This window comes from Oncorhynchus tshawytscha, linkage group LG31, assembly GCF_018296145.1.
Source record: "Oncorhynchus tshawytscha isolate Ot180627B linkage group LG31, Otsh_v2.0, whole genome shotgun sequence".
Lineage (NCBI taxonomy): Eukaryota > Metazoa > Chordata > Actinopteri > Salmoniformes > Salmonidae > Oncorhynchus > Oncorhynchus tshawytscha.
Window position 1 is genome coordinate 12172071 of NC_056459.1, and position 27694 is coordinate 12199764.

Sequence of the window (27694 nt, forward strand, 5' to 3'; positions counted from 1 at the left end):
GGTGACAGAACACTGAGCCAATCACGGTGCAATGCTCCATATTTTCTGCTGGCTTGCCTCACCTCCACAGAAAGCACTGAGCTAGGCTGAAACACCTGCCTTTTGGAGCTGCCTTACTCAAGAAAACAAAAAGAGACCATGTTTGTATGCGGCTTTATTAACTCAATTATATATTTTTTACATTGTTTGCAAACTGATATGGGACACATATTAAAGCCAAAATAACATGCATAACAGGAAGGCCCCCCCACGTGCCCTGAATGACGTGTTGCCACAGATTGCTATAACATATGATGTGGTTAGCAGATACATAAAATGTATATCCAGGCGGTGTAAAATCTGGCATGCCTCTGAGCAGAGGAACCCCCCTTAGGTAAAGCTTCACATGTCCTTGAGTTTAGATTGCATGGAGCACGCTACTATACATGATACCTTCATTGAGTATGGAACCGCCATGATGCTTGTCGTCTTGCATCAGATAAAAATTTGGGATAAATGTCCGATAAAAATGTAGGACATTGCCCCTGTGCTGCGTTTTTGGGAATACGTTTGATCACTATTAACTACAGGCGTTTTTATCTCTCTGATTTTTATCTCTCTGGTCTAGCAGCAAATAGTGAATATATGTTATTTTATTTTACACCGGTCTCATCTCAACTACTCCATTGCTGTAAAAGTTTTTAAAAAAGCATGAGTCATGCATGTCTTTCTTCCAGAGTGCCGCAGCACACACGCGCACACATGCACACGCAGTTCGGTGCAGCAGCACATCCCGCGCCTCACTGCAGTGAAAAACGTCCCATCCACCTACAGCACACACGCATTGCGTCTCCGCTAGTTATTTTTTTTAGCTCCCATCAACACCAACGCGTTAGGAGTAGCTGAACGCGCCTTATCGACATTATAAATCAGAAAATAAATAAAGGAATAACTTTCTTGTTCGAACCAGAGGAGGTAAGACAGAATACACACTTTAATGCGGCATGCTTTGTGAGATGGTCTAACTGGGACATGACGTAGCACGTTCCTGTCTTATGTAGCCCAAATTAGCAGGTGTATGGTTAAATTTACAATATCCTACCCGTATTTATCTAATTTGACGACCACAGAACATTGCAGATATTTATCGGTTTTCTGACTAAAGCTTTATCTTCGATATTTGTGAAGAAGATAATCTATAGTATGGTGATGAGCTCGTCCTCACATGGGTTAAAGTTGTGTGATGATTGCGCAGTACAGGGTTTGGAGAATTGCCAAAATCGACTGCGGTCCTGATGTTGCTCTTTTGTCACCGGCGGCAGACGTCTCAATTTACCTCCCTCTGAAATATTTTGACGTTAATTGGAATGCAAACATGATATTGATTTATGTTAACGAAGAGTTCTTGATCATTTACGTCACATATTTGTTATTTTTTAAATGTAATTGAGAGCCTGCATGTTCAAGATCACAATGACCTGTAATTGCCTGTTGTTCCCAGAGTTCATAATAACCTTTGTCAAGACAAATTGCAGGTTTTGCCCACTAATGCATATGCATATTTGTTCAATCCAAATATGGCGTGTTTACAACCAATGTCAATGAAGTATCCCAAATTCCTCATATTATCCTGCAAAAAGATTTCCTGCAGTTTCATTTTAGCTGTCTTTATTATTGCTGGGCTCCTCAAAAAACATACATTTTCCCCTCCTCATAACCCTTTTCATCTTTGTATACTCCTCCAGTAATTTACTGCAGCTTTCATTCATTGCCTTGTCCATCATTTTCTCAGTTCATTACTGTTTATCTATGCCATTTTGTGTAGCTTTTCTGCATCTAAAGCCTTGTCAGCCTCGACAACATGGGCCTCAAAAGCCAGGACCCCCTGCCTCCCACAAGCAATCTCACCTCAGGACAAGTGGGCTCCTTCCAGAAGGTGGAGCCTAAAACCTTGGGGGTGAGTGACGTCTTCACATAGGTATTTAAAAAAGAAAATAAAAACTTTATTTAACTAGGCAAGTCAGTTAAGAAGAAATTATTATTTACAATAACGACAATAAAGCCCTCCTGTGGGGATGGGGGCTGGGAATAAAAATATAGGACAAAACACACATCAGGACAAGAGAGATGACACAATACTACATAAAGACTACACTAAGATGACAACACAGCATGGTAGCAACACAACATAACAACGACATGGTAGCAACACAACATGGTAACCGCACAAAACAGGGTACAAACATTGTTGAGACAGACAACAGCACAAAGGGCAAGAAGGGAGAGACAACAATACATCACGCAAAGCAGCCACAACTGTCAGAAAGAGTGTCCATGATTGAGTCTTTGAATGAAGAGCTTGAGATAAAACTGTCTAGTTTGAGTGTTTGTTGCAGCGAACTGAAAAGAGGAACGACCGAGGGATGTGTATGCTTTGGGGACCTTTAACATAATGTGACTGGCAGAACGGGTGCTGTATGTGGAGGATGAGGGCTGCAGTAGATATCTCAGATAGGGAGGAGTGAGGTCTAAGAGGGTTTTATAAATAAGCAACAACCAGTGGGTCTTGCAACGGGTATACAGAGATGACCAGTTTACAGAGGAGTATAGAGTGCAGTGGTGTGTCCTATAAGGACAATAGGTGGCCGAATGGTAAAGAACATCTAGCCGCTTGAGAGCACCCTTACCTGCCCATCTATAAATTACGTCTCCGTAATCTATCATGGGTTTGATGGTAATCTGAATCAGAGTTAGTTTGGCAGCTGGGGTGAAAGAGGAGCAAATACGATAGAAGAAACCAAGTCTAGATTTAACCTTAGTCTGCAGCTTTGATATGTGCTGAGAGAAGGACAGTGTACTTTCTAGCCATACTCCCAAGTACTTTTGTTCAAGCTCTAAACCCTCAGAGGTAGTCATCACACCTGTGGGGAGAGGGGCATTTTTCTTACCAATCCACATGACCTTTGTTTTGGAGGTGTTCAGAACAAGGTTAAGGGCAGAGAAAGCTTGTTGAACACTAAGAAAGCTTTGTTGTAGAGCTTTTAACACAAATTCTGGCGAGGGGCCAGTTGAGTATAAGACTGTATCATCTGCATATAAATGGGTGAGAGAGCTTCCTACTGCCTGAGCTATGTTGTTGATGTAAATTGAGAATACCGTGGTGCCTAGGATCGAGCCTTGTGGTACACCCTTGGTGACAGGCAGTGGCTGAGACAGCAGATTTTCTGACTTTAAATGCTGCACCCTTTGAGAGAGGTAGTTAGCAAACCAGGTCAAAGACCCCTCAGAGACACCAATACTCCAGTCATCAATACAGATGGTTGTGATACACTATAAGGATATGATATGAATCAATAACAGCTTAAATTCTGTACTGTAGAATAAAGCATCATCACGATACCTTATAATATAATGATAATATATTCATTTAGGAGACTCTTATATTCCCAGCCTGAATCAAACCCATAACTGGGTCTTGTTCAGTAGGCACCAAATGAAACAGGAAAAAAAATAATCAGGGAGTGATTTCTGGACTTAATAGCAAAGGCCCAATTCCATTTTCGAATTTCAAAATGTTTTGCTATGGTGTGTCCTGCTGAACACAACTATGGTGTTACCAAACACTTTGCTGTAGATGAGCCATCGAACCACATAATGTCCTTTTAATGGTACTGATGAGAGTTCTTAATGTATTGTCTCAGGCCATCCAGATCATCATCGGGTGTCTTGTCCTCTGCCTGAGCGCCTCTGTGTTGCAGCTCCACGAGATCCACTTCACTGGTGATGTCGCTGTCCTTTTGATTGTTGTCTTACAGGTGAGTGAGCCATTGCTGACCCCAACCAAAGATCTACAATTAGATGTCCCTACCCCCAATCCTAATCTTAACCATTAGGGCAATAAAATCAATCCCAGCCCTATATCAATTAGTAAGGGCAATTTCTACCTACTCCAGATGACATGTACCAGTCAGAATTTACTGGCCAAGTATCAACTATTACAACAGCGCCCTCTACATTGGCAGTGTGTCTTTAGGCCAGATCGGGCCAACCCTCCTCCTGGAGAGCTACCCTCCTGCAGGCTTTCGCTCCAACCCTGATCCAGCACACATGAATAGGCTTACAGCCCTACAATGGCAATTTTCTAGAATAGATCATTTATTTTGTTGAATCAGTTATTTTAATCTCTGTATAGGTGTGTAATCTGATCTGTGAGTCATGTGTCTTATTCTGTTATGGGTATACTCCCACAGCTCATCCTGTCTGGGTCGGTCCTTGTCCACGCGGGCAAGAAGCCTTCTCTCTTTTGGGTGGGTATAATGCAATTGGACCGCATTCAGCTAGTTACATTTTTTGCTGCATTTTTCAACAGTATGTACCGAACAACACATTATCCCGAAATACTGCACACCATTCTTGGAGGTATGTTTACTCCTGTTGTGGCAGAGTGTGACCACTGATATTTGTGAGTGATGTAGGCAATTTATAAGAAATCACACAAACCCCAAAAAGCTAACTTTCAATGTATAATATTTTCTGTCAATCTGGGCGTATTCAGTGTAGTGGTGTACTCTCTCCCCAGGTGAAATGTACCTTGGTGCTGCACTTGATTAGTGCTGCCTTCTCCACGGCTGCTCTGGGCCTGATGTCCAAACACCTGCCCTACCGCCAGGACTCCTACCACTGTGAACACTGCCGGAGACTGGAGCTGCATGCCGTGGTAACCAGTCATTCTAACAGTATACCTTGAATTATTACATCAATTTGCATATAAACAATTATTACATACAATACCGTTCAAAGGTTTGGGGTCACTTAGAAATGTCCTTGTTTTTGAAAGAAAATCATATTTTTTGTCCATTAAAACAACATAAAATTGATGGGAAATACAGTGTAGACATTGTTAATGTTGTAAATGACTATTGTAGCTGGAAATGTATGATTTTTAATGGAATATCAACATAGGCTTACAGAGGCCCATTATCAGCAACCATCACTCCTGTGTTCCAATGGCATGTTGTGTTAGCTAATCCAAGTTTTGTCATATTTAAAGGCTAATTGATCATTAGAAAACCATTTTATAATTATATTAGCACAGCTAAAAACTGTTCTGGTTAACTTCTTGCGTCGAGCCATCCCGGATTCGGGATCGTGAATACAGCCTCAAGCTCATTACCATAACGCAACGTTAACTATTCATGAAAATCGCAAATGAAATGAAATGAATATGCTAGCTCTCAAGCTTAGCCTTTTGTTAACAACACTGTCATCTCAGATTTTCAAAATATGCTTCTCAACCATAGCAAAACAAGCATTTGTGTAACAGCTAGCGCAGCTAGCGTAGCATTTAGCGTTAGCATCAGCAGGCAACATTTTCACAAAAACCAGAAAATCATTCAAATAAAATCATTTACCTTTGAAGAACTTCAGATGTTTTCAATGAGGAGACTCTCAGTTAGATAGCAAATGCTCAGTTTTTCCTGAAAGATTATTTGTTTAGGAGAAATCGCTCCGTTTGGTGCGTCACGTTTAGCTACGAAAAAAACCTGTATCCAGGAGTGTAATTATCCCCGCAGCTCATTAGCATAACACAACGTTAACTATTCATGAAAATCGCAAATGAAATGAAATTAATATGCTAGCTCTCAAGCTTAGCCTTTTGTTAACAACACTGTCATCTCAGATTTTCAAAATATGCTTCTCAACCATAGCAAAACAAGCATTTGTGTAACAGCTAGCGCAGCTAGCGTAGCATTTAGCGTTAGCATCAGCAGGCAACATTTTCACAAAAACCAGAAAATCATTCAAATAAAATCATTTACCTTTGAAGAACTTCAGATGTTTTCAATGAGGAGACTCTCAGTTAGATAGCAAATGCTCAGTTTTTCCTGAAAGATTATTTGTTTAGGAGAAATCGCTCCGTTTGGTGCGTCACGTTTGGCTACCAAAAAAAAACGAAAAATCAGTCATCAAAACGCCGAACTTTTTTCCAAATTAACTCCATAATATCGACTGAAACATGGTAAACGTTGTTTAGAATCAATCCTCAAGGTGTTTTTCACATATCTCTTCATGATATATCGTTCGTTGAAAGCCTCCTCTCTCCTCTCAATCACTGGATGACTGCGTGCAGCTTGTAGATTACGCACCAATTTAGACAAAGGACACCGGGCGGACCCCTGGTAAATGTAGTCTCTTATGGCCAATCTTCCAATGATATGCCTACAAATACGTCACAATGCTGCAGACACCTTGGAGAAACGATAGAAAGGGCAGGCTCATTCCCGGCGCATTCACAGCCATATAAGGAGACAATGGAAAACAGAGCCTCAAAAATTCTGCCCATTTCCTGGTTGAAGTTTCATCTTGGTTTCGCCTGTACCATGAGTTCTGTGGCACTCACAGATAATATCTTTGCTAGTTTTGGAAACGTTAGAGTTTTTCTTTCCAAAGCTGCCAATTATATGCATAGTCAAGCATCTTTTCGTGACAAAATATTGCGCTTAAAACGTGCACGTTTTTTTATCCATAAATTAAAAGAGCGCCCCCTATATCCAAGAAGTTAAAGAAGCAATAAAACTGGTCTTCTTGAGACTAGTTGAGTATCTGGAGCATCAGCATTTGTGGGCTTGATTACAGGCTCAAAATGGACAGAAACAAAGACCTTTCTTCTGAAACTCATCAGTCTATTCGTGTTCTGAGAAATGAAGGCTATTCCATACAAGAAATTGCCAAAAACTGAAGATGTCACACAACGCTGTGTACTACTTCCTTCACAGAACAGCGCAAACTGGCACTAACCAGAATAGAAAGAGGAGTGGGGGGCCCCGGTGCACAACTGAGCAAGAGGACAAGTACATTAGAGTGTCTAGTTTGAGACACCTCACAAGTCCTCAACTGGCAACTTCATGAAATAGTACCCGCAAAACACCAGTCTCAACGTCAACAGTGACGAGGCAACTCCTGGATGCTGGCCTTCTAGGCAGTTGCAAAGAAAAAGCCATATCTCAGACTGGCCAATAAAAATAAAAGATTAAGATGGGCAAAAGAACACAGACACTGGACAGAGGAACTCTGCCTACAAGGCCAGCATCCCAGAGTCTTGCCTCTTCACTGTTGACGTTGAGACTGGTGTTTTGCGGGTACTATTTAATGAAGCTGCCAGTTGAGGACTTGTGAGGCGTCTGTTTCTCAAACAAGACACTCTAATGTACTTGTACTCTTGCTCAGTTGTGAAGGGAGTAGTACACAATGATGTACGAGATCTTCAGTTTCTTGGCAGTTTCTTGCATGGAATAGCCTTCATTTCTCAGAACAAGAATAGACTGACGAGTTTCATAAGAAACTTCTTTGTTTCTGTCCATTTTGAGCCTGTAATCGAACCCACAAATGCTGATGCTCCAGATACTCAACTAGTCTAAAGAAGGCCAGTTATATTGCTTCTTTAACCAGAACAACAGTTTTCAGCTGTGCTAACATAATTACAAAATGGTTTTCTAATGATCAATTAGCCTTTTAAAATGATTAACTTGGATTAGCTAACACAACGTGGCATTGGAACACAGGAGTGATGGTTGCTGATTATGGGCCTCTGTAAGCCTATGTAGATATTCCATAAAAAATCAGCCGTTTTCAGCTACAATAGACATTTACAACATTAACCATGTCTACACTGTAATTCCGATCAATTTTATGTTATCTTAATGGACAAAAAATGAGCTTTTCGTTCAATAACAAGAACATTTTTAATTGACCCCAAACTTTTTACATACATTTGCAAATTGAATAACATTATTTAAAAAAGCGTCTAAAAGAATTGCATAATTTTAGGAAGAAACAATAAAGTGCAGGCTGAATTTTGATGTAGTCATCATTGTTTAGTCAACCTTCTCGGTCATCTTGATTGAGTAGCTGACCATGTCACACATTCTCCCCATTGAGAGTTCATGTGGTCAAAAGACATACAATCAGAGTCACAATGTAAAATTCCCCAACTCATTTGCTGAATTTCATATAATTTTAAGATAGTTCTTTAATTTATTCTGACAAATGTTTTGAAAGATCGTTACTGTTGTTGTTTGAATACATTTGTATCAGTTGCTGATATGCATTTTCTGAAACAATGTTTGCTCAGGACTAGGGCTGCAGAATTCCTGGAACTTTAATAAATTCCCTGGTTTTTCAGACACCTGGTTGGAGGATTCTGGATATCCTGCCTGTTCCCTCCTGATTCTGGGATCCTCCAACCGGGATTTCAGAAAAAACATTTCAATTTTTATAGAGCAAAAGGGTTGTTGCATCCAACAATAGCCTATACAAAAAAATCTATTGTGTCTTTCGTGGAAGTATTAGTGTAATGTCTTCACTCAAGGCGGTATTCTGACATGAGATCAGCATGCTTAACTTAAATGAGCAAAGATTAATGCGTAAATCTGTGTTGCGCACACTTATCTGCTCAAGATATTATACACTGTTCAAAACATTAAGAACATTAAGGTTTTTCCATGACAGACTGACCAGGTGAATCCAGGTGAAAGCTATAATCCCTCATTGATGTCACCTTTTTAAATCTACAAGGTGTCAAAAGCGTTCCACATGAATGCTGGCCCATGTTGACTCCAATTCTTCCCACAGTTGTGTCAAGTTGGCTGGCTGTCCTTTTCGGTGTTTGACCCTTCTTGATACACATGGGAAACTGTTGAGCATTAAATACCTAGCAGCTTTGCAGTTCTTGACACAACCCGGTGCACCTGGCACCTACTACCATACCCCGTTCAAAGGCACTTAAATCTTTGTTGTTCTGAGGGCAAAGGGGGTGTGGGGGTGCAAGTCAATATTAGGAAGCTGTTCCTAATGTTTGGTATAGTCAGTGTATATTTTCCTTTGCCATGTGCTGCTAGTTAAAAGCAACGTGTGGCCTATATACAGTACATCTGATTAAAGCAAAGTTTTCTGTAAAATAAGCATTAAAAACATTAGTTGATTAATTGGTTCAGCACAGCACCCAGCTTCAAACCATACAGTAATGACGGAGAGGATCAGTTACATGGTTTTCATGAGTATTTCATCTACACAAATATTTTTTGGTTTTGAGTTAGGCACTCCAATCTCCACCAAGGAATACTGGCAGACATGCATACCTTTATTTCGGCCGCCAAGTGGATTTGTTTAATGGCCTATATTTCAACATTGCTCCCATTACACATGATTTATGACCACTTTTTCAAAACATATGAATATACAAAAATAAAACATCCCACAACAACTTTAAATGTGTCAATTAAGTGTGCAGGCTTTTCTTTTTCTGCCACATCACATATTAGTAGTAGATATCAGTACCACAACAAAAATACTTGTTTAAATGTCATTATTGTTTAAACAAAACAGCAAATTAAAGCAATCATTGATGAAACATGGAATAAGTGTTTTAGGGTTTGGTATTACCCAGAATTATTAAAAACAACCTTTAAAAAAAAATTCAGCAAAGGAGTTTTGGATTTTGATTATTGTGGCAAGGCTTTGACCAATTTTAACAACATTGTTCTAAACTGTAAAAAGGCTGCAATGGAACAATTTGGCCTAAACTATTTATGGTGGGAGCTATGTCAAAATGGGGTCATGCATCAAAGTCTTTGACCCACTTTATTCTGTGTCTGCATAGGAGGTAACATACACACATATTCTACTATGCTAACACGACTGCTCAAACTTAGTCCTCATATAGAACAGTACGAAACCTGTGTGGGATCTAGAACTGAATGTAAATGACATTTCTATTTTTGATGACACTATTAAGGTTTTAATTGATGATACAGCCAATCATCTATTGTATTTTTGCCATATTTTAAAGTAAAAAATATGTAAGAACATATGAAGAGTTTCTGTTTATAGAATAGAAACACACCATATGAGTATCTTATCTAGGTTAATGTAGTTTCAAGGGAAAAAGTGTAATTGTTCTTCAAAATGGAACATGTCTTTCTTTGTGTTTACTGTTTACTGCAGCAACATTGTTTCAGGAAATGCACTGGGCTGATCGAAATGAAATGTAAAGTAAGTAGTTGACCACTATTGTAGATATGTTCTGGTCAATGCTAACACTTGGTAGGTTGCAGTATTTCTGCCTTGTTCGTATAGTTGCTATAACAAAGCATTACCCGAAAAGGTATTGCAGCAAAAGTTTTAAATAACATCTTACCCAATCGTAAGTTTAGATAGGTATTAGTTGTTATACATTTTATTCACTGTCATGTGGTTGATTATATGGCTATTCAAAAGGCCTAGTTTGACATCTGTTTGTATTATCTTGCTAAATTAATTAATTAATAAGATCTGACATTATAGTTTGCTTTTTGGACAATTTGTTTTATCCTGCAATTGCATTCATTTGATGCTGTATGGAATTTATTGATGCTACTGTAATATCAAGCATTTTTCTCTGGACCACAATACCACTGTCCATCCCGCATGCCTTTCTTCACCTGTCTCTCTCCCGCATGGGTGGTTTCTTATAGCTCCTGATTGACGGCATCATAGGTACTCTGGTTATCTTCCTTATTCTGGAGCTGCTCATCTGCATCACAGCCATGCTGTTTGGCCTCAGTGTGCTGGCCTCAAGTGGTGGAATGCAGGTGAACCCACATATAACAGAACACATGGGAAAGGGCATTCTAAAATGCTCCAAGCACCATTTTACATGTGCAGCGCTGCCCGGGCATTGCCATTTAAAACCTGTAACAATTTAGAACACTGCAGATGGTGTTTGCTGCATGTGAAAATGTATTTCAATCTATTTATTTGATATTTTAATTCAGACTTAGGAAATATTTGCCTTTACTGCGCTTCTCAGTATTTGGTATTCAGACTTACTTTACGCAGGTGCGCAACAAGCTCTTTGAGAGTGGCTCCCTTATGCGCACTGAATACATTTAATTAAACTGCTGAAAACCCTCCCACTTGCTGGCCAACTGATTTCCTCATGGACTTTTCATTCAATGTGGTTTTCAGTAATCTAAAGCCATCCCTTTAAATACTGTGCACCTTTAATTGAAATTTTCTTGACAGTCACTATAATATATTGAGAGAACGGGTTCAGAATATTAGGGATCAATGAAAGAAAGCCATACAATTATAGGCCTATGCATATCTCAGTTTTAGCACCAATTGGTAAATTGAAAAAGTATCCGATCTGTACATTATTAAGGGTTAGGAACATATTTAGGGATCTACCTACTTAAAAAAAAAAAGATTTGGAGAGCCTTTACTGACAAAATATATTGGGCAATACAAAATACAGTGGTTTGATTATCCTGAAAGTTGCCATTCAGTTGTTCAATCCATTAAATATTGGAAGAGGAGAACACTATAACAATAAGGGTACTCATCCCTTGCGGGCACAAAACGCATACGTTGCGGGCACTGGTCAGAATACATGTGGAGAGAAGTCGGATCTGAATTCCCCCATATGTGCATAAATAATTGCCACCTTCTTAAGGACTTTGTTGTATGGGAAGTTTTAAGACATTTTACTTCAAAGTTTGTGAGTTCTTTCAGTGCAAATTGTGCCTTTTTTAAGAAAACAAAAATGATACCCTTCATGTATTAAAAAAAATGGCAGGGTGAACCCTCTATTATATATAGATACTGAACATCACAAGTTTATGTCTTGTTCTCCCTTTAACTTCCTCTTTCTTGCTCTCTCTCTAGTCATCCAGTGGATCTCAGCGCCCAGCCTACCCCCAGACTCGCCCCCCAGCAGGTCCCCCTGCTGTGCAGGTTGCAGCATCTCAGGTAGGGCCTAGCTAGCCCGGAGGGGTTAGCCTACCATATAGTGCCAGCCTAAAATGGCTTATCCATTTAGCACTGTTGGCTACCATTTACTGTGCAGGTTTGATTACCTTGATGTGTTCGAGTAATAGATTCTTCTAATGTCAAACATTACATGTCAATATAATAACTGTCTCTTTCTCAGTCTTTCTCTCTCCGCCTCTCTCCTTAAGCAGGTGGCCGTTGTTGTCACTGAACCCGATTCCGACCAGGTAGAGGAGGTCTCCACTCCCCCCACTGACCCACAGGTGGAGCCCATCGAGGCGGCTGAGCCCTAAACCAAACCTCCTTCATCCTCCACTCCAGCCACTTGGGCCGGATTATATGCGCAACAGTGTTGGTCTTAATCTGAATTCCAAATCGAGCCCTAGACAGTTCTGTAGATCTGAAACGATTAGATAGGTGGTGGAAATTCCACCCAGCCTACCTAAAGGCAAGGTGAAGCATTTGGCCTACATACTGTTCAAACCTTTCATATCCTTTCAGATCTACAGTAATGCCAAGGGGTATAGGGGCTAGGGGTTCATTGGGAATTCGGCTTTCTAAGGAGATGGTGTGGTGACTGGCAGGGCAAATTCTCATGAATGACATATAACTGTTTTGTCGTAAATGAAGGCACTCAAACCTGTATTGCCTCAGTAATTATTAAGCTGTATAAAATGGGAAGAAAATGTCAATTGTTACCAATGTTATTCATTTTGAGGATGTTTGCAAAGCTACGAGACTGATTATAAGTATTATCATGGATGCAGAAAGTGAAGGATGAACATATAGGACAGGGGTTCTACATCTCTGATGCTGAGGAGGGTATGCAGGCTTTTGTTCTAGCCCAACACTAACACAGCAGTTTCAAATAATCAACTAATCAAGGTCTTAGTTTCTAACACTGTCACTGCATGGATTGGAGGATTCTAGGGACTAACTGAAGCTAATGTAAAATTGTATGTAGGTATACTTTCATTGCTTCTTTTGTTGTTTTTTGGTGGCATCACACTTTTTGAGACCAAATAATACACGCTTTTATCACTACCGTGTCATAATACTGTATAGTGATGTATTCATGATGCTTCTTGCTTTACATAATATAATTCTGTTCATTGTTTTTAGTCTAGTTTTGCACATTCATGTATTTTAAAGTGAATGATATCACAGCTCTAATCACTTACCAAGCTAACCAACCAATGCTGGCAATGTATTGTCTAGCTCATTGAGAGGATTGTATCATGTTAGAATATAGAATAGTTGTAGATGAACACTGATGAACACATTAGAAAAAAGCAAGCAAATACATGCCACATCAACACGCAGAATACGTAATTGATCCCTACCATAGCATAACCTTTTCCGTGTGTGTTATGATTCCATCATAAGAAACCTGACTTGTATGGCATTTGTTTGAATATCTACTTTCTTTATTTGTTTATTTATTATTTGTTTTTTTTTATTGAACAATTTGCTCTAGCAAAGCAAAATAGTCTCTTGCGTATGCTCTAATATTCTAGACATACTAAAATACTCAAACAATAAGAATATTCTGGACTGCCCTAAAAATAAAAAATAAATGTATGTCCATTTGACATTTTAACCAAAAGCTAACTGACATTGTAGTACTCGTTTTTGTGTCATTCCAACCCATGTTGACCACTGAACTAACTTTTGCAGTTCTTCCTTTTGCGACATTACAGCACTTGTCGACCACCCTCCACCTGTTTTCATTGTGAAGAAAAGTCACTGCTGTTACTGTAATATTTGTGCATGGTCCACTGATGCCTTGTCCTCACAAGAGGGCAGCATTGGTGAATGCGTTGATGTTCTAAAGGTCTGGTTTGCTGTTTATTTACAATGTGTTTGACTGTGCTATTGATATGGGTATTTCTGTTAACATGCAATAAAGTAAGTCTTTCAGAGCCAACTTTTTATTTAGTTATATCATTTTTTTCAGAGGGGGGTTACAGGTACAAAAACAATCAAAGAAATACATACAAAAATAACCCAAACCCATTCCCCCCCTCAGTCCCCATCTGTCCGCCCACACCTTCCCTCCCCACCAAGAAACCATGAATGAAACTTTAAAATGGTTAATTATCCAGCAAGCCTGTTTCATTGGATCATATGCAGTAGACACTGGTACTGTTTACTACAGTGCTTTCAGAAACTATTCCTACCCCTTGACTTAATCCAAATTTTGTGTTAGCCTGAATTACAAAAAAATACAAAAAAAGAACACATATTACCCCATTTCTTTTCTGTATTGAAAATAAAATACAGAAATATATCATTTACATAAGTATTCACACCCCTAAGTCAATACTTTATAGAACCACCTTTGGCGGCGATTACAGCTGTGAGTCTAAGAGCTTAACACACCTGGATTGTGCAACATTTGCCTTTTATTCTTTTCAAAATCCTTCAAGCTCTGTCAGATTGGTTATTGATCTTTGCTAGACAAGCATTTTTAGTTCTTGCCATAGATTCTTAAGTAGATTTAAGTCAAAACTAACTTGGCCACTCAGGAACATTCACTTGTCTTCTTGGTAAGCAACTCCAGTGTAGATTTGGCCTTGTGTTTCAGGTTATTGTCCTACTGAAAGGTGAATTCATTTCCCAGTGTGGTAGAAAGCAGACTCAACCAGGTTTTCCTGTAGAATTTTGCCTGTGCTTAGCTCCATTCCGTTTATTTTTTATCCTGAAAAAATCCCCAGTCCTTAATGATTACAAACATACCCATAACATGATGCAGCCACCACTATGCTTGAAAATATGGAGTGGTCCTCAGCAATGTGTTGTATTGATTTTACCCCAAACATAATAATTTGATTCTGTACATGCTTCCTTCTTTTCACTCTGTCAATTAGGTTAGTATTGTGGAGTAACTACAATGTTGTTGATCCATCCCTCAGTTTTCTCCTGTCACAGCCGTTAAACTCTTAACTGTTTTATAGTCACCATTGGCCTCAAAGTGAAATTCCTGTGTAGTTTACCTCCTCTCCGGCAACTGAGTTAAGGACACCTGTATCTTTGTAGTGACTGAGTGTATTGATACACCATCCAAAGTGTAATTAATAACTTCACCATACTCACAGGGATATTTAATGTCTGCATTTTTAAAATAATTGTATTTATTTAGAATCTGTGTTTGAAATGCACTGCTTGACTGAGGGACTTTACAAATAATTGCATGTGTGGGGTACAGAGATGAGTTAGTCATTCAAAAATCTGGTTAAACACTATTGTTACACACAGAGTGAGTCCAAGCAACAAAGGTGTTGAATAGTTATTGGCTGAAGCCATTTCAGCTTTTCATTTTTAATTAATTTGTACAAATGTTGAAAAACACAATTCCACTTTGACGTTATGGGATATCGTGTGTAGGCCAATGACCAAAAAAATCTACATTTGTAACCCATTTTAAATTCCGGCTCTAACATAACAACGTGGAAAAAGTCAATGGGAATGTGAATGTGAATTCTTTCCAAAGGCACTGTATGTTAATAGGGTCCTCCTCAACAATCCTTACATTTATATTGTAAATCCAGTGAGACTGTCATTCTGATTGTGTTGATTGTCAGTGTTTTTGAAAAACCACATTCAATACCAAAGGATACAGGGAATTTAATTTAATTTGACATTACTTACAGATTTTAATAGGTTTTTGAGACTTTACATTCATTTTGTTAATTAACTTCAAGATGGCACCGATGGAGATGGCAGCTTCGCTTCTAGCCCTTAGGAAACTGTGCTATATTTAGTTTTTTTATGTATTATTTTTTACATTGTTAGCCCAGAAAACCTTAAGTGTTATTACATACAGCTGGGAAGAACTATTGGATATCAGAGAGACCCAGCACTACAACCAGGAACACAACTTTCCCAAAGTGGATCCTTTGTCTGCACCTCCCAGGGCATTCAAACTGATTCCAGAGGCCGACCCAAAACAATGCCACCAGAGGAGAGGGAGCCGGAGCGGTCTTCTAGCGAGGCTTTGGATGTGCGCACCCCCCCACCGCTTCCGAGTATATTACTCGCTAATGACCAGTCCCTAGTTAACAAAGTCGACGAACTTAGGGCAAGAATTGCTTTCCAAAGAGATATCTGGGATTGTAACATACTCTGTTTCACGGAAACACGGCTAGCTTGAGACATGCTGTCAGAGTCAGTACAGCCAATGGGATTTTCAGTGCATCGCGCCAACAGGAATTAACATCTCTCCGATAAGAAGAAAGGCAGGGATGTATTCTTTCATGTTTAACGACTCATGGTGTAATTGTAACAACATACAGGAACTCAAGTCCTTTTGTTCACCTGACCTAGAATTCCTCACAATCAAATGCCGACTGTATTATCTCCCAAGAGAACTCTCCTCCGTTATTGTCACAGCCATGTATATCCATGTATAGCGGATACCAAGACGGCCATCAAGGAACTTCACTGAACTTTATGCAAACTGGAAACCATATATCCTGAGGCTACATTTATTGTAGCTGGGGATTTTAACAAAGCTAATTTGAGAACAAGGCTACCTAAATTCTATCAGCATATCGATTGCAGTATATGAGCGAGTAACACGCTCGACCATTGCTACTCTAACTTCTGCGATGCATACAATAATTATTAATATGTTGTTGCTAGGGAAAGTTACCTAAGGGGGATTAGGGAGGCTATATGAGTTACTGGATGTCTTCAAAATATTTGGCTTGTCACCGAAAACCCTCACTAACTTTTACAGGTGCACAATCGAGAGCATCCTGTCGGGCTGTATCACAGCCTGGTACGGCAACTGCAACGCCCACAGCCACAGGACTCTCCAGAGAGTGGTGCGGTCTGCACAACCCTTTACCAGGGGCAAACTACTTGCCCTTCAGGACACCTACAACACCCGATGTCACAGGAAGGCAAAAAATATAATCAAGGACAATAACCACCTGAGCCACTGCCCGTCCACCCTGCTTCCATCCAGAAGGTGAGGTCAGTACAGGTGCATCAAAGCTGGGACAGAGAGATTGAAAAACAGCTTCTATCTTAAAGCCATCAGATTGTTAAACAGCCATCACTAGCACAGCTGCCTACTTACAGACTTGATATCATTGGGCACTTTAATAAATGGAACACTAGTCACTTTAATAATGTTTACATATCTCGCATGAATTATCTCATATGTTTATACTGTATACTGTACTCTACACTATCTAATCTATACTATCTATTGCATCTTAGCCGCTCTGTTCCTGCTCATCCATATGTTTTATATTTATATATTCCTATCCCATTCCTTTACTAGATTGTGTGTATTAGGTTTTGTTGTGGAATTTGTTAGATATTAGGTGTTGTTGTGGAATTGTTAGATATTACCTGTTAGATACTGCTGCACTGTCGGATCTAGAAGCATAAGCATTTCGCTACACTCGCAATAACATCTGCTAACTATGTGTATGTGACGAATACGAAAACGATTTGATTTTAATTTAATTACAGGTCCTTTTTGCTTTTTGTGGAAGACACTGTAATTGGGAGAAAAAAAACGTTTTGATACTGACGTAAGCATCAGCGATTATCATTCTTTACATAACAATATGTAAAATAGGTAGTTTTATTTGATTGATATCAAGATTATAGATATACCGGCATCCTCCGTACGCTGCCAGCAGTTCATAAGGGCACTCATAATTACCTATCCAGGTGTACGATATAGAACATTCAGTCCTTCGGTCCTGTGTGTGTGTGTGTGTGTGTGTGTGTGTGTGTGTGTGTGTGTGTGTGTGTGTGTGTGTGTGTGTGTGTGTGTGTGTGTGTGTGTGTGTGTGTGTGTGTGTGTGTGTGTGTGTGTGTGTGTGTGTGTTAGGATCTGATACCTACAGTATGTTCAAGCACTAAGGGCGGGTTTCCAATTCAATGAATAGTGATGGCCATTTAATAAAGGAAAAGCATGTTGATAAATGATCCACAAATAAGACCTTTGTTCTGCCCACCTCTCCCCTTCTGACGTAAAGAATCTTCTATTGATAGATCTAGGTGAAGTGGTGGTGGCCTTTGCCAATGTTCTCCCTTGGAAACCAACCACTAAACATATTCCAAAAAACAACAAGTTGGTTTTACACAGCTATCCATAAAGCAAACTCTTTGGAAACACTTTATAATAACGTTCAGTAATAAACTTGTATAAGAAATTTGCGAACAGTTTGCTGATCATGTATTAATCATTACTCATTTATAAGATGTTTATTATAGGCCCGTATAAACCATTGACTAATCATTAGTAAAGTATTTTTGCAGGGTCTAACCTGAAATGAGGACTACTGTATACTTTACCATGTACAGAGATGTAGGATCTTCACTTGCAGCAATAGGAAATGTGAACAATTATGTGGTATATAACTAATCTAAAAAAAATTGTTAGGGCAAATCAAGTCTGGCATTTTAAATGGAAATGACAAACTTTAGAAGCCTTTTTAATCCTTGAATACCATACAACACTCCTTCCGTGGCCTCCAACTGCTCTTAAACGCTAGTAAAACCAAATGCATGCTTTTCAACCGTTCGCTGCCTGCACCCGCACGCCTGACCAGCATCACCACCCTGGATGGTTCCCGACCTTGAATATGTGGACATCTATAAGTACCTAGGTGTCTGGCTAGACTGTAAACTCTCCTTCCAGACTCATATCAAACATCTCCAATCGCAAATCAAATCAAGAGTCGGCTTTCTATTCCGCAACAAAGCCTCCTTCACTCACGCCGCCAAACTTACCCTAGTAAAACTGACTATCCTACCGATCCTCGACTTCGGCGATGTCATCTACAAAATTGCTTCCAACACTCTACTCAGCAAACTGGATGCAGTCTATCACAGTGCCATCCGTTTTGTCACTAAAGCACCTTATACCACCCACCACTGCGACTTGTATGCTCTAGTTGGCTGGCCCTCGCTACATATTCGTCGCCAGACCTGGCTCCAGGTCATCTACAAGTCCATGCTAGGTAAAGCTCCGCCTTTATCTCAGTTCACTGGTCACGATGGCAACACCCATCCATAGCACGCGCTCCAGCAGGTGTATCTCACTGATCATCCCTAAAGCCAACACCTCATTTGGCCGCCTTTCGTTCCAGTTCTCTGCTGCCTGTGACTGGAACGAATTGCAAAAATCGCTGAAGTTGGAGACTTTTATCTCCCTCACCAACTTCAAACATCTGCTATCTGAGCAGCTAACCGATCGCTGCAGCTGTACATATAGCCCACCCATTTTTACCTACCTCATCCCCATACTGTTTTATTTATTTACTTTTCTGCTCTTTTGCACACCAATATCTCTATCTCTACCTGTACATGACCATCTGATCATTTATCACTCCAGTGTTATTAATCTGCAAAATTGTAATTATTCGCCTACCTCCTCATGCCTTTTGCACACAATGTATATACTGTGTTATTGACTTGTTAATTGTTTACTCCATGTGTAACTCTGTGTTGTCTGTTCACACTGCTATGCTTTATCTTGGCCAGGTCGCAGTTGCAAATGAGAACTTGTTCTCAACTAGCCTACCTGGTTAAATAAAGGTTAAATAAAAAAATTAAAACGGGTTTGCAGTCTCAGCAACAAAAGAGTGATTCAAAGCTCACACTTTATTTGGATAGTCCGGATCTGTAGATGCTCTACATATGGTCAAAAATCAAATCAAATTTATTTATAAAGCCCTTCGTACATCAGCTGAAAAACTCCCTAGAAAGGCCAAAACCTAGGAAGAAACCTAGAGAGGAACCAGGCTATGTGGGGTGGCCAGTCCTCTTCTGGCTGTGCCGGGTGGAGATTATAACAGAACATGGCCAAGATGTTCAAATGTTCATAATAACTGCATATGGTCATACTATTATCAAACTATCTGTTGATATGCAACTGCTTGCTACGGTTACGATTAGGGCTAGGTTTAAAGTAAGGGTAAGGGTTAAGGTGAAGGTTAGGGTTAGCACTAGGGTTAGGCTTAGTAGACACTGTAGTTAGTTGAAATGTTACTGATAATCTGTAGAGCATCTACAGATGTACTGTCCAAACATAGTGTTATCTACATGTCAAATGTTCAATATATTTTCTTAAACATCCTCTATGTTGTGCTTATTGTTAGATTTGATTGATTACAGTTTTTATTTAGGAATTTACACAGGGTCGCAGATGTAGATGTAGTGTACAGTGAAATACTGTAGATCTGAGCTCCAACAGTGCAGGTGTGAATGAATAAATAATATATACAGTGCCTTCGGAGAGTATTCAGACCCCTTTACTTTTTCCACATTGTGGTACGTTACAGCCTTATTCAAAAATTTATTAAATAAATAAAATCCTCAGCAAACTACACACAATACCCCATAACGACAAAGTGAAAACAGGTTTTTAGACATTTCTTTACATTTATGAAAAATTAAAAACAGAAATACCTTATTTACATAAGTATTCAGACACTTTGCTATGAGAATCGAAATTGGGCTGAGATACATCATGTTTCCATTGATCATCTTTGAGATGTTTCTACAACTTGATTGGAGTCCACCTGTGGTAAATTCAAATGATTGGACATGATTTGGAACGGTACACAACTGTCTATAAAAGGTCCCACAGTTGACAGTGCATGTCAGAGTAAAAACCAAGCCATGAGGTCAAAGGAATTGTCCGTAGATCTGGGGAAGGGTACCAAAACATTTCTGCAGCGTTGAAAGTCCCCAAGAACACAGTGCCCTCCATAATTCTTAAATGCACTGACGAAAACTCACACTCATACTTTTAAAAAAGATAATTAAATAAGTAAATAGGAAAACATACCCAGTAAAATTCAACATTTGCATAAATGTAACCCCCTGTTGAACACCCCAACAAGTCAGAACACTGAAAAATGACTGGCAAACGCTTGGTAATTAATAACCGTCCTGCAGTGTCCGCTCGGCTATACAACCTGCACACCCATGCCATCCGCCACCAAGCACCAGGGCGGACCAACCAGTCAAATAGTAAAGAATAATACACATGGTCCTTTGGGAGTATAAACTTGTATGTATTAAACATGCTCACAGTATCTTAGTAGGGTATCCTATTAATTAAAGCATGGAAAGAGAGCCTAGTGGCTAGCCTTTGGTAGCGACTAGGCTAATTATTACCGCACCACCTAGCACCGCAGCGAGTTGGAAAAAGCTAATTGTGCCATATACTGTGAATACAATATTACTCTAACTATATTGTCCTTGTTAGAACATGTCACGCTATACATACCATCATTGTTCATAAGTTACTGGATGAATAATTGTCTTTTTTTTGGCAGCAGGGTGGAGGCACGTTTCTAATCAAGATATGAATTCACCAGTTGGTCCTTGGTCGCATTAGCACGGCTAGTGCAGGGTCAGAGTATGAGCCTACAATGGCTAGTTAGTATAGTTTTGCCTGTCCTCCTGTGGATGTAGGTGCACGACAATGTATTGTTTGGCCTTGGTTGGGTCTAAGAATGTCTTCTGCTCGCAGGAGGAAGTAGTGATCTTCGGTACAGTTGGTATCAAGACAGTTTCCAGTGTATCCAGTGTAGGAGCCCCCTCACCTCGTTGAAGACTGACCTCTTCTTCATGACTGTTGCCATGTAGTCTGGGTAAATCCAAGTCTTCTTTAACGGAGTTGGTCTTTATGTTGACCTTGGTGGAAAGAATAGCTATTTGTGCGGATAGGTCAGTGGATAGTGACTCCACCTTAGCCAGCACAGTCTGTTCAGATTTAAAGATAGCCGCCATTACCACAGCTAGGTCGGGGGGGATCAGAGTCCTTGTCAGTTGAGCCCGAGGCTTCAGCAGAGGCCAACTCCTTTGTGGCCCGTAGCCGTTGTTGTCTAGACATTTTACGATTAAAAGGCCAACAATTTCAGGAAAAAAAGACAGATTAGTACATTGGGTTCGATTCCAAATTAAAGCTTACAAAATTAACACTGTGGGGGAAGTGTTGGTCAGGTATGAATAGTAAATTGTTCGCCGTGGATTGGAGCACCGAGAAAATGCGTCTTCACCAGCGCCCCCTCACTCTCGATGATTCTCCTGTAGAACACTGTGAGTGCCCTCTAGGACAGTCCAAATTTCCTCAGCCTCCTGAGGTTAAAGAGTCACTGTCGTGCCTTCTTCACCACAACGTCTTTGTGGCTTGACCATTTAAACTCCTATGAGATGTGTACGCCGAGGAACTTGATGAAGTTGGGGGCATGCCCTGCCTGGTTCCTCCTGAAGTCCTCCTGGCACAATACTATCAGCTCGGGGGTTTGAACTTGCAACCTTCCGGGTACTAGTCCAACGCTTTAACCACTAGGCTACCCTGCCGCCCCAGGAGGGGCGTATGGGAGAGGACTGAGGCCACATCCTTGTTGGGGATCAGTGTGGAGAAGGTAATGTTGCCTACCTTCACAACATTGGGGCGGCCTGTCAGGAAGTCCAGGACCCAGTTGCATAGGGAAGAGTTCAGTCCCAGGGCTGTGAGCTTTGTGGTGCTTAGAGGACACTAAGGTATTGAAGGCCAAGCTGTAGTTGATGAACAGCATCCTCACATATGCATTCCGCTTGTCCATCTGGATGAGGTCAATTTGCAGTGCAATGGCGATTGCATTGTCCGTGGATCTGTCGAGGCGGTAGACGAATTGTAGAGGGTTGATTGTGTCATGGACCTTTTCCCTCCATGACACAATCAACCCTCTTCAATGTAGTTTTTGACTAGCCTGATAACAGAAGTGAGTGCTACAGGTCGGTAGTCATTTAGTTCAGTTACCTTCCCTTTCTTGGGCATGGGATGGTAATGGACACTTTGAAGCAGGTGGCTATAATGGAGAACTAGAGAGAGAAAATGTCTGAAAACACAACAGCTAGTTGGTCTGCAACTAGGGATGCCATCTGGGCCATTTGAATGACTTACACGTAGTCCTCTTGGTCCTCAGGGGCTCTCCTCAGCAGCTCAGAGTAATTTTGCTTAAAGCGTAAGAAAAAGTTGTGTAGCTCATTCAGTAGGGCGGTGTTGGTGTCTTCGACATGACTGGCTTTTTTTTTGTAATCCGTGATCTTTAGAAGCCCCTGCCACATACGCTTTGTATCCGACCTGCTGAATTGCTCCTCCATTAATCCTCCAATTGTTTAACCATTGATATGTTCTTGACCATTTTGAGACATTAAAGGAAAACTCCACCCAAAACCCCAAATCCTTTGGTATTTGTTTCATTAGTCCAATGTTGATATAGTCAGAAAATGTTTTGCATGTCAGCAATCAAGTTTTCAAGAGAATCATATGGGCCAGAATTTTGTATTTTGAAAGTACTGTACAGTCGTGGCCAAAAGATTTGAGAATGACACAAATATTAATTCTCACAAAGTCTGCAGCCTCAGTTTGTATTATGGCAATTTGCATATACTCCAGAATGTTATGAAGAGTGATCAGATGAATTGCAATTAATTGCGAAGTCCGCATCTGCACGCACAGTGAGGTGAAGACTTTTGGAGGATGGCCTCGTGTCAAGAAGGGCAGCAAAGAAGCCACTTCTCTCCAGGAAAAACATCAGGGACAAACTGATATTCTGCAAAAGGTACAGGGATTGGACTGCTGAGTTCTGGGGTAAAGTCATTTTCTCTGATGAATCCCCTTTCTGATTGTTTGGGGAAAAAAGCTTGTCCGGAGAAGACAAGGTGAGTGCTACCATCAGTCCTGTGTCATGCCAACAGTAAAGCATCCTGAGACCATTCATGTGTGGGGTTGCTTCCCAGCCAAGGGAGTGGGCTCACTCACAATTTTGCCTAAGAACACGGCCATGAATAAAGAATGGTGCCAACACATCCTCAGAGAGCAACTCCTCTCAACCATCCAGGAACAGTTTGGTGACGAACAATAACTTTTCCAGCATGATGGAGCACCTTGCCATAAGGCAAAAGTGATAACTAAATGACTCGGGGAACAAAACATTGATATTTTGGGTCCATGGCCAGGAAACTCCCCAGACCTTAATCCCAGTGAGAACTTGTGGTCAATCCTCAAGAGGCCGGTAGACAAACAAAAACCCACAAATTCTGACAAACTCCAAGCATTGATTATTCAAGAATGGGCTGCCATCAGTCAGGATGTGGCCCAGAAGTTAATTGACAACATGCCAGGGCGGATTGCAAAGGTCTTGAGGCGGGTGGACAAACAAAAACCCACATATTCTGACAAACTCCAAGCATTAATTATGCAAGAATGGGCTGCCAACAGTCAGGATGTGGCCCAGAAGTTAATTGACAGCATGCCAGGGCGGATTGCAAAGATCTTGAAAAAGAGGGGTCAACACTGCAAATATTGACTCTTTGCATCAACTTCATGTAATTGTCAATAAAAGCCTTTGACACATGAAATGCTTGTAATTATACTTCACTATTCCATAGTAACATCTGACAAAAATATCTAAAGACACCGAAGCAGCAAACATTGTGAAAATTAATATTTGTGTCAATCTCAAAACTTTTGACCACGACTGTATAGAAAATGATTTTTACCATCTACTATTCTTTCTATTCAGAATTTCAGAAATAACCGTTTTTTCATTTTTTGCTATTGGATTAAATGGTAGTTAAAACTCCTTAAGAGGTCCTATTGACGAACCTGGACGTCAATCTAAGTAACATAATAAAAATATCCTCATCAAAATCTTTTTTGCATGGGTTGCATCTCAATCCACCACTTTCTCCTATGTCAGCATCTGCAGTGGAAGGTGGCTGAGCCACAATTTCATTGAAACTTTATTTAACTAGGCAAGTCAGTTAAGAACAAATTCTTATTTGTTCAATGACGGCCTAGGAACAGTGTTTTTTTTTATCTTGTCAGCTTGGGGATTTGACCTATTGGTTACTAGTCTAACGCTCTAACCACTAGGCTACCTGCCGCCCCGTTCACAATGGTGTTTGTCAGACCATGAGACATTTGAAAATCGGTCTTCTCACAAAAACGTCAGTAGTGTCCAAATGGTTTGGCCTACAAACAAATGGAAGTATGGAGGTAGTTTTGTGCCAACAAAAATAAGGGGTTAAATATGTGTCCAAAAAAACACAAATATTTCCTGAGCTCTCTTATCTCCTTGATATAGGACAGACACTTCAAAAGCTTATTCCTTATGCTACATTTTTGACTGTCTTTTTTCGCCATTTATGAATGTGTTATTCAATGCGTATCAAAAACATGTCATATGTTAGCTTACTATTTCTAAAACATAACTGGGGTCACTAGACAGGATGGAGGTAATGTGTAAAGTAAGGTTAAAAGGTTAAAAAAAACTCTAAATAAAATGATCACAGACACGTTCTTGCGTACAGTATCTCTAAACATTGACAGGTAAAGGAAAAAAGCTGAAACATTCTAAAGTTTTGAAAGCCAGACTTCCATTCTTTACTGAATACAACTTTTGGTTCAGTGAAGCTAGTACTATCTAATCATGGATTGTAACATGGTAGAGTAAATAATGTCATAATTTCAATTTCCAAATTCTGTAATTAATCCCCTTTGCATTACACAGTTGAATGGCACTCAAGACTCTGGAATGTGATGCAAAGCTGAGCCCATGTTGAGTGTGCATGATGTGTGAATATGTTTTTATATTTTCTAAGTGTCTAATGCTTATGGCCACATTGGGATTGTACTTGTCTACAACCTGCATTGTGTACGAGGCCTTTTGGATCCTATGATCTCTAATTCAATTTTTGACTCTCCGTTCACAATGGAGTAACAATTGATCATCATGCAAATGGTACTGAAAGTACTGCCCACTCTATCGTCAGGATATCGTCATTAAGAACAACTGTGTGTGTGTGTCACACCCCGATCTGTTTCATCTGTCTTTATGCTTGTCTCCACCCGCCTCCAGGTGTCTTCCATCTTCCCCATTATCCACAGTGTATTTATACCTGTGTTCTCTGTTTATCTGTTGCCGGCTTGTTTTGTTCGTTAAGCCGACCAACGTTTTCCGCCTTGCTCCTGTCTGTTTCTAGTTCCTTTATTCTAGATTTCCCGGTTTTGACCATTCTGCCTGCCCTGACCCTGAGCCTGCCGTTCGCCTCTGAGACACCCCATCCCCGTTGCCGAGAGAACCCGAGGTCTACCAATTCACCCCTTCCCAAGCCAATGCAACTAGGCAGAGCTAAAGTAGGCTGTCTCCAGCAGAACGGCTATACAGGCTTCACAGTAAGAGTTGCCTGTATTGCAGAACTACTGATAATTTCGTCTCCACCTGTCCACTAAAAGACCAGGCTCACCAGTAGGAGCGAGTACTCTGGTGGGCCATACGGAGAACTTCTCTTCTCCCCTTACTCGCACCCCTTTTCATTGAGGGCTCCATAACTGCTGGGTTCATCTGTCCTTCTGCCTCCCCTGCTGGCACAGGTTTCTTCTTTGTGGAGAAGAATGACAAAACATCATGGTGAAGAACCGCTACCTGCTACCACTCATCTCATCGGCCTTCGAGTCGCTCCAGAGGGAACACTGTGTTCTCCAAGCTGGACCTACGGAATGCCTACCACCTGGTGAGGATACGGGAAGGGGACAATTGGAAGATTGTCTTCAACATGGCCAGCAATCACAACGACTTTCTGGTCATGCCATTTTGCCTTACCAACTCCCCAGCTGTGTTCCAGGCTCTGGTTAATTATGTTCCTTGCGACGACATGTTGAACCGGTTCGTCTTCGTCTACCTTGGCGACATCCGCCCAAGAACACGTGCTCCACGTCTGACAGTTTCTCCAACGCCTCCCGGAGAACCAGCTTTCTGTGAAAGCAGAAAAGTGCTTTCGCTCCACCATCCCCTTCCTGGGTTACATCATTACTGCAGGGAGTGTACAGATGGATCCCGGGAAGGTGAGAGTGGTGGTAGATTGGACATTAACCGGATGTTTGCTCCTGACAAGGTCCGCTCCTCGGTCCTGGAGTGGACCCTGATAATGGAATTTATATGTTAAAAATAATGACTAAAGAATTCCACCCTGAAACCATATAATTGTATGAAATGTATTAGAATCATAAAACTATAATCTGATGATGTGTGTAGTTTTAATCAGAATTAGATCAAGGACCTTTGCTACTTTTTAGTATGTAAGCAGGGTGCAAGTGTGAAACAAATGATAAGAGGAGTGATCGACAGACAGACTGTGTTCCTTACAGGACATTCTCTCCCCACCTGTGGAGTGGAGAAACTGTTAGGCTTGCAGAAGATTATGAAACATGTTGCAGATGAACTTCTTGATGCACCCATCCTGTTAGCGAGATCATTTTCGTCAACATCCACTGAATTGCAGAGCGCCAAATGAAAATTTTCATGAAATCACAAGTGCAATATAGCAAAACACAGCTTAGCTTGTTGTTAATCCACCTGGCGTGTCAGATTTCAAAAAACGCATACCAAGCGTTTATGTAAGGACATCGCTCTCAGCAGACAAAACATTACAAACAGCTAGCAGCAAAGTAGATTGGTCACGAAAGTCAGAAAAGCAATAAAAAGAATCGCTTACCTTTGATGATCTTCGGATGTTTGCACTCACGAGACACCCAGTTACACAATAAATGTTCCTTTTTTTCCATAAAGATTATTTTTATATCCAAAATGCCTCCATTTGGTTGGCGCATTATGTTCAGAAATCCACAGGCTCGAGCGGTCACGACGGGGCAGACGAAAATTCCAAATAGTATCCGTACATTCCTAGAAACATGTCAAACGTTTTTTTTATAATCAATCATTAGATTGTTTTTATAATATATAATCGATCAAATTTCAACCGGACCGTAGCTTCTTCGATAGGAGAGAGAGAGAAAATGTCTGCTCCACTCTGTTGGCGCATGCAAAACGCTGCTGGCACCCAGCCATCCACTGACGTGATGTGATCTTTCTCG

At 40.5% G+C, this 27694-nt stretch overlaps 1 protein-coding gene across 4 annotated transcripts; it reads left to right on the forward strand.

Moving 5' to 3' along the window:
* Positions 1–730: 730 nt before the first annotated feature.
* On the forward strand, positions 731–13714 carry LOC112229703. 4 transcript variants are annotated; one of them, XM_024395687.2, is made up of 9 exons: positions 731–954; positions 1805–1936; positions 3681–3794; positions 4230–4286; positions 4559–4696; positions 9982–10029; positions 10491–10607; positions 11683–11766; positions 11948–12062. In XM_024395687.2, exons 2-9 carry the CDS (start codon positions 1841–1843, stop codon positions 11972–11974), a joined length of 681 nt encoding a protein of 226 aa, XP_024251455.1. In that variant the 5' UTR covers positions 731–954; positions 1805–1840; the 3' UTR covers positions 11975–12062. The 4 variants fall into 4 exon arrangements, with proteins under 4 accessions (XP_024251455.1, XP_024251452.1, XP_024251454.1 ...); XM_024395684.2 differs by having other exon boundaries at positions 732–954; positions 11976–13714; XM_024395685.2 differs by having other exon boundaries at positions 746–954; positions 11979–13714.
* The last annotated feature ends 13980 nt before the right edge of the window (positions 13715–27694 follow it).

Coding starts and splice junctions, on each gene's coding strand:
- LOC112229703 (XM_024395684.2), top strand. CDS start 1,841: ATGGGCCTCAAAAGCCAGGACCCCCTGCCTCCCACAAGCAATCTCACC. Junction 10,030..10,490: donor TGATCGAAATGAAATGTAAA/GTAAGTAGTTGA, acceptor GGTTTCTTATAG/CTCCTGATTGACGGCATCAT. Junction 11,767..11,975: donor TGCAGGTTGCAGCATCTCAG/GTAGGGCCTAGC, acceptor TCTCTCCTTAAG/CAGGTGGCCGTTGTTGTCAC.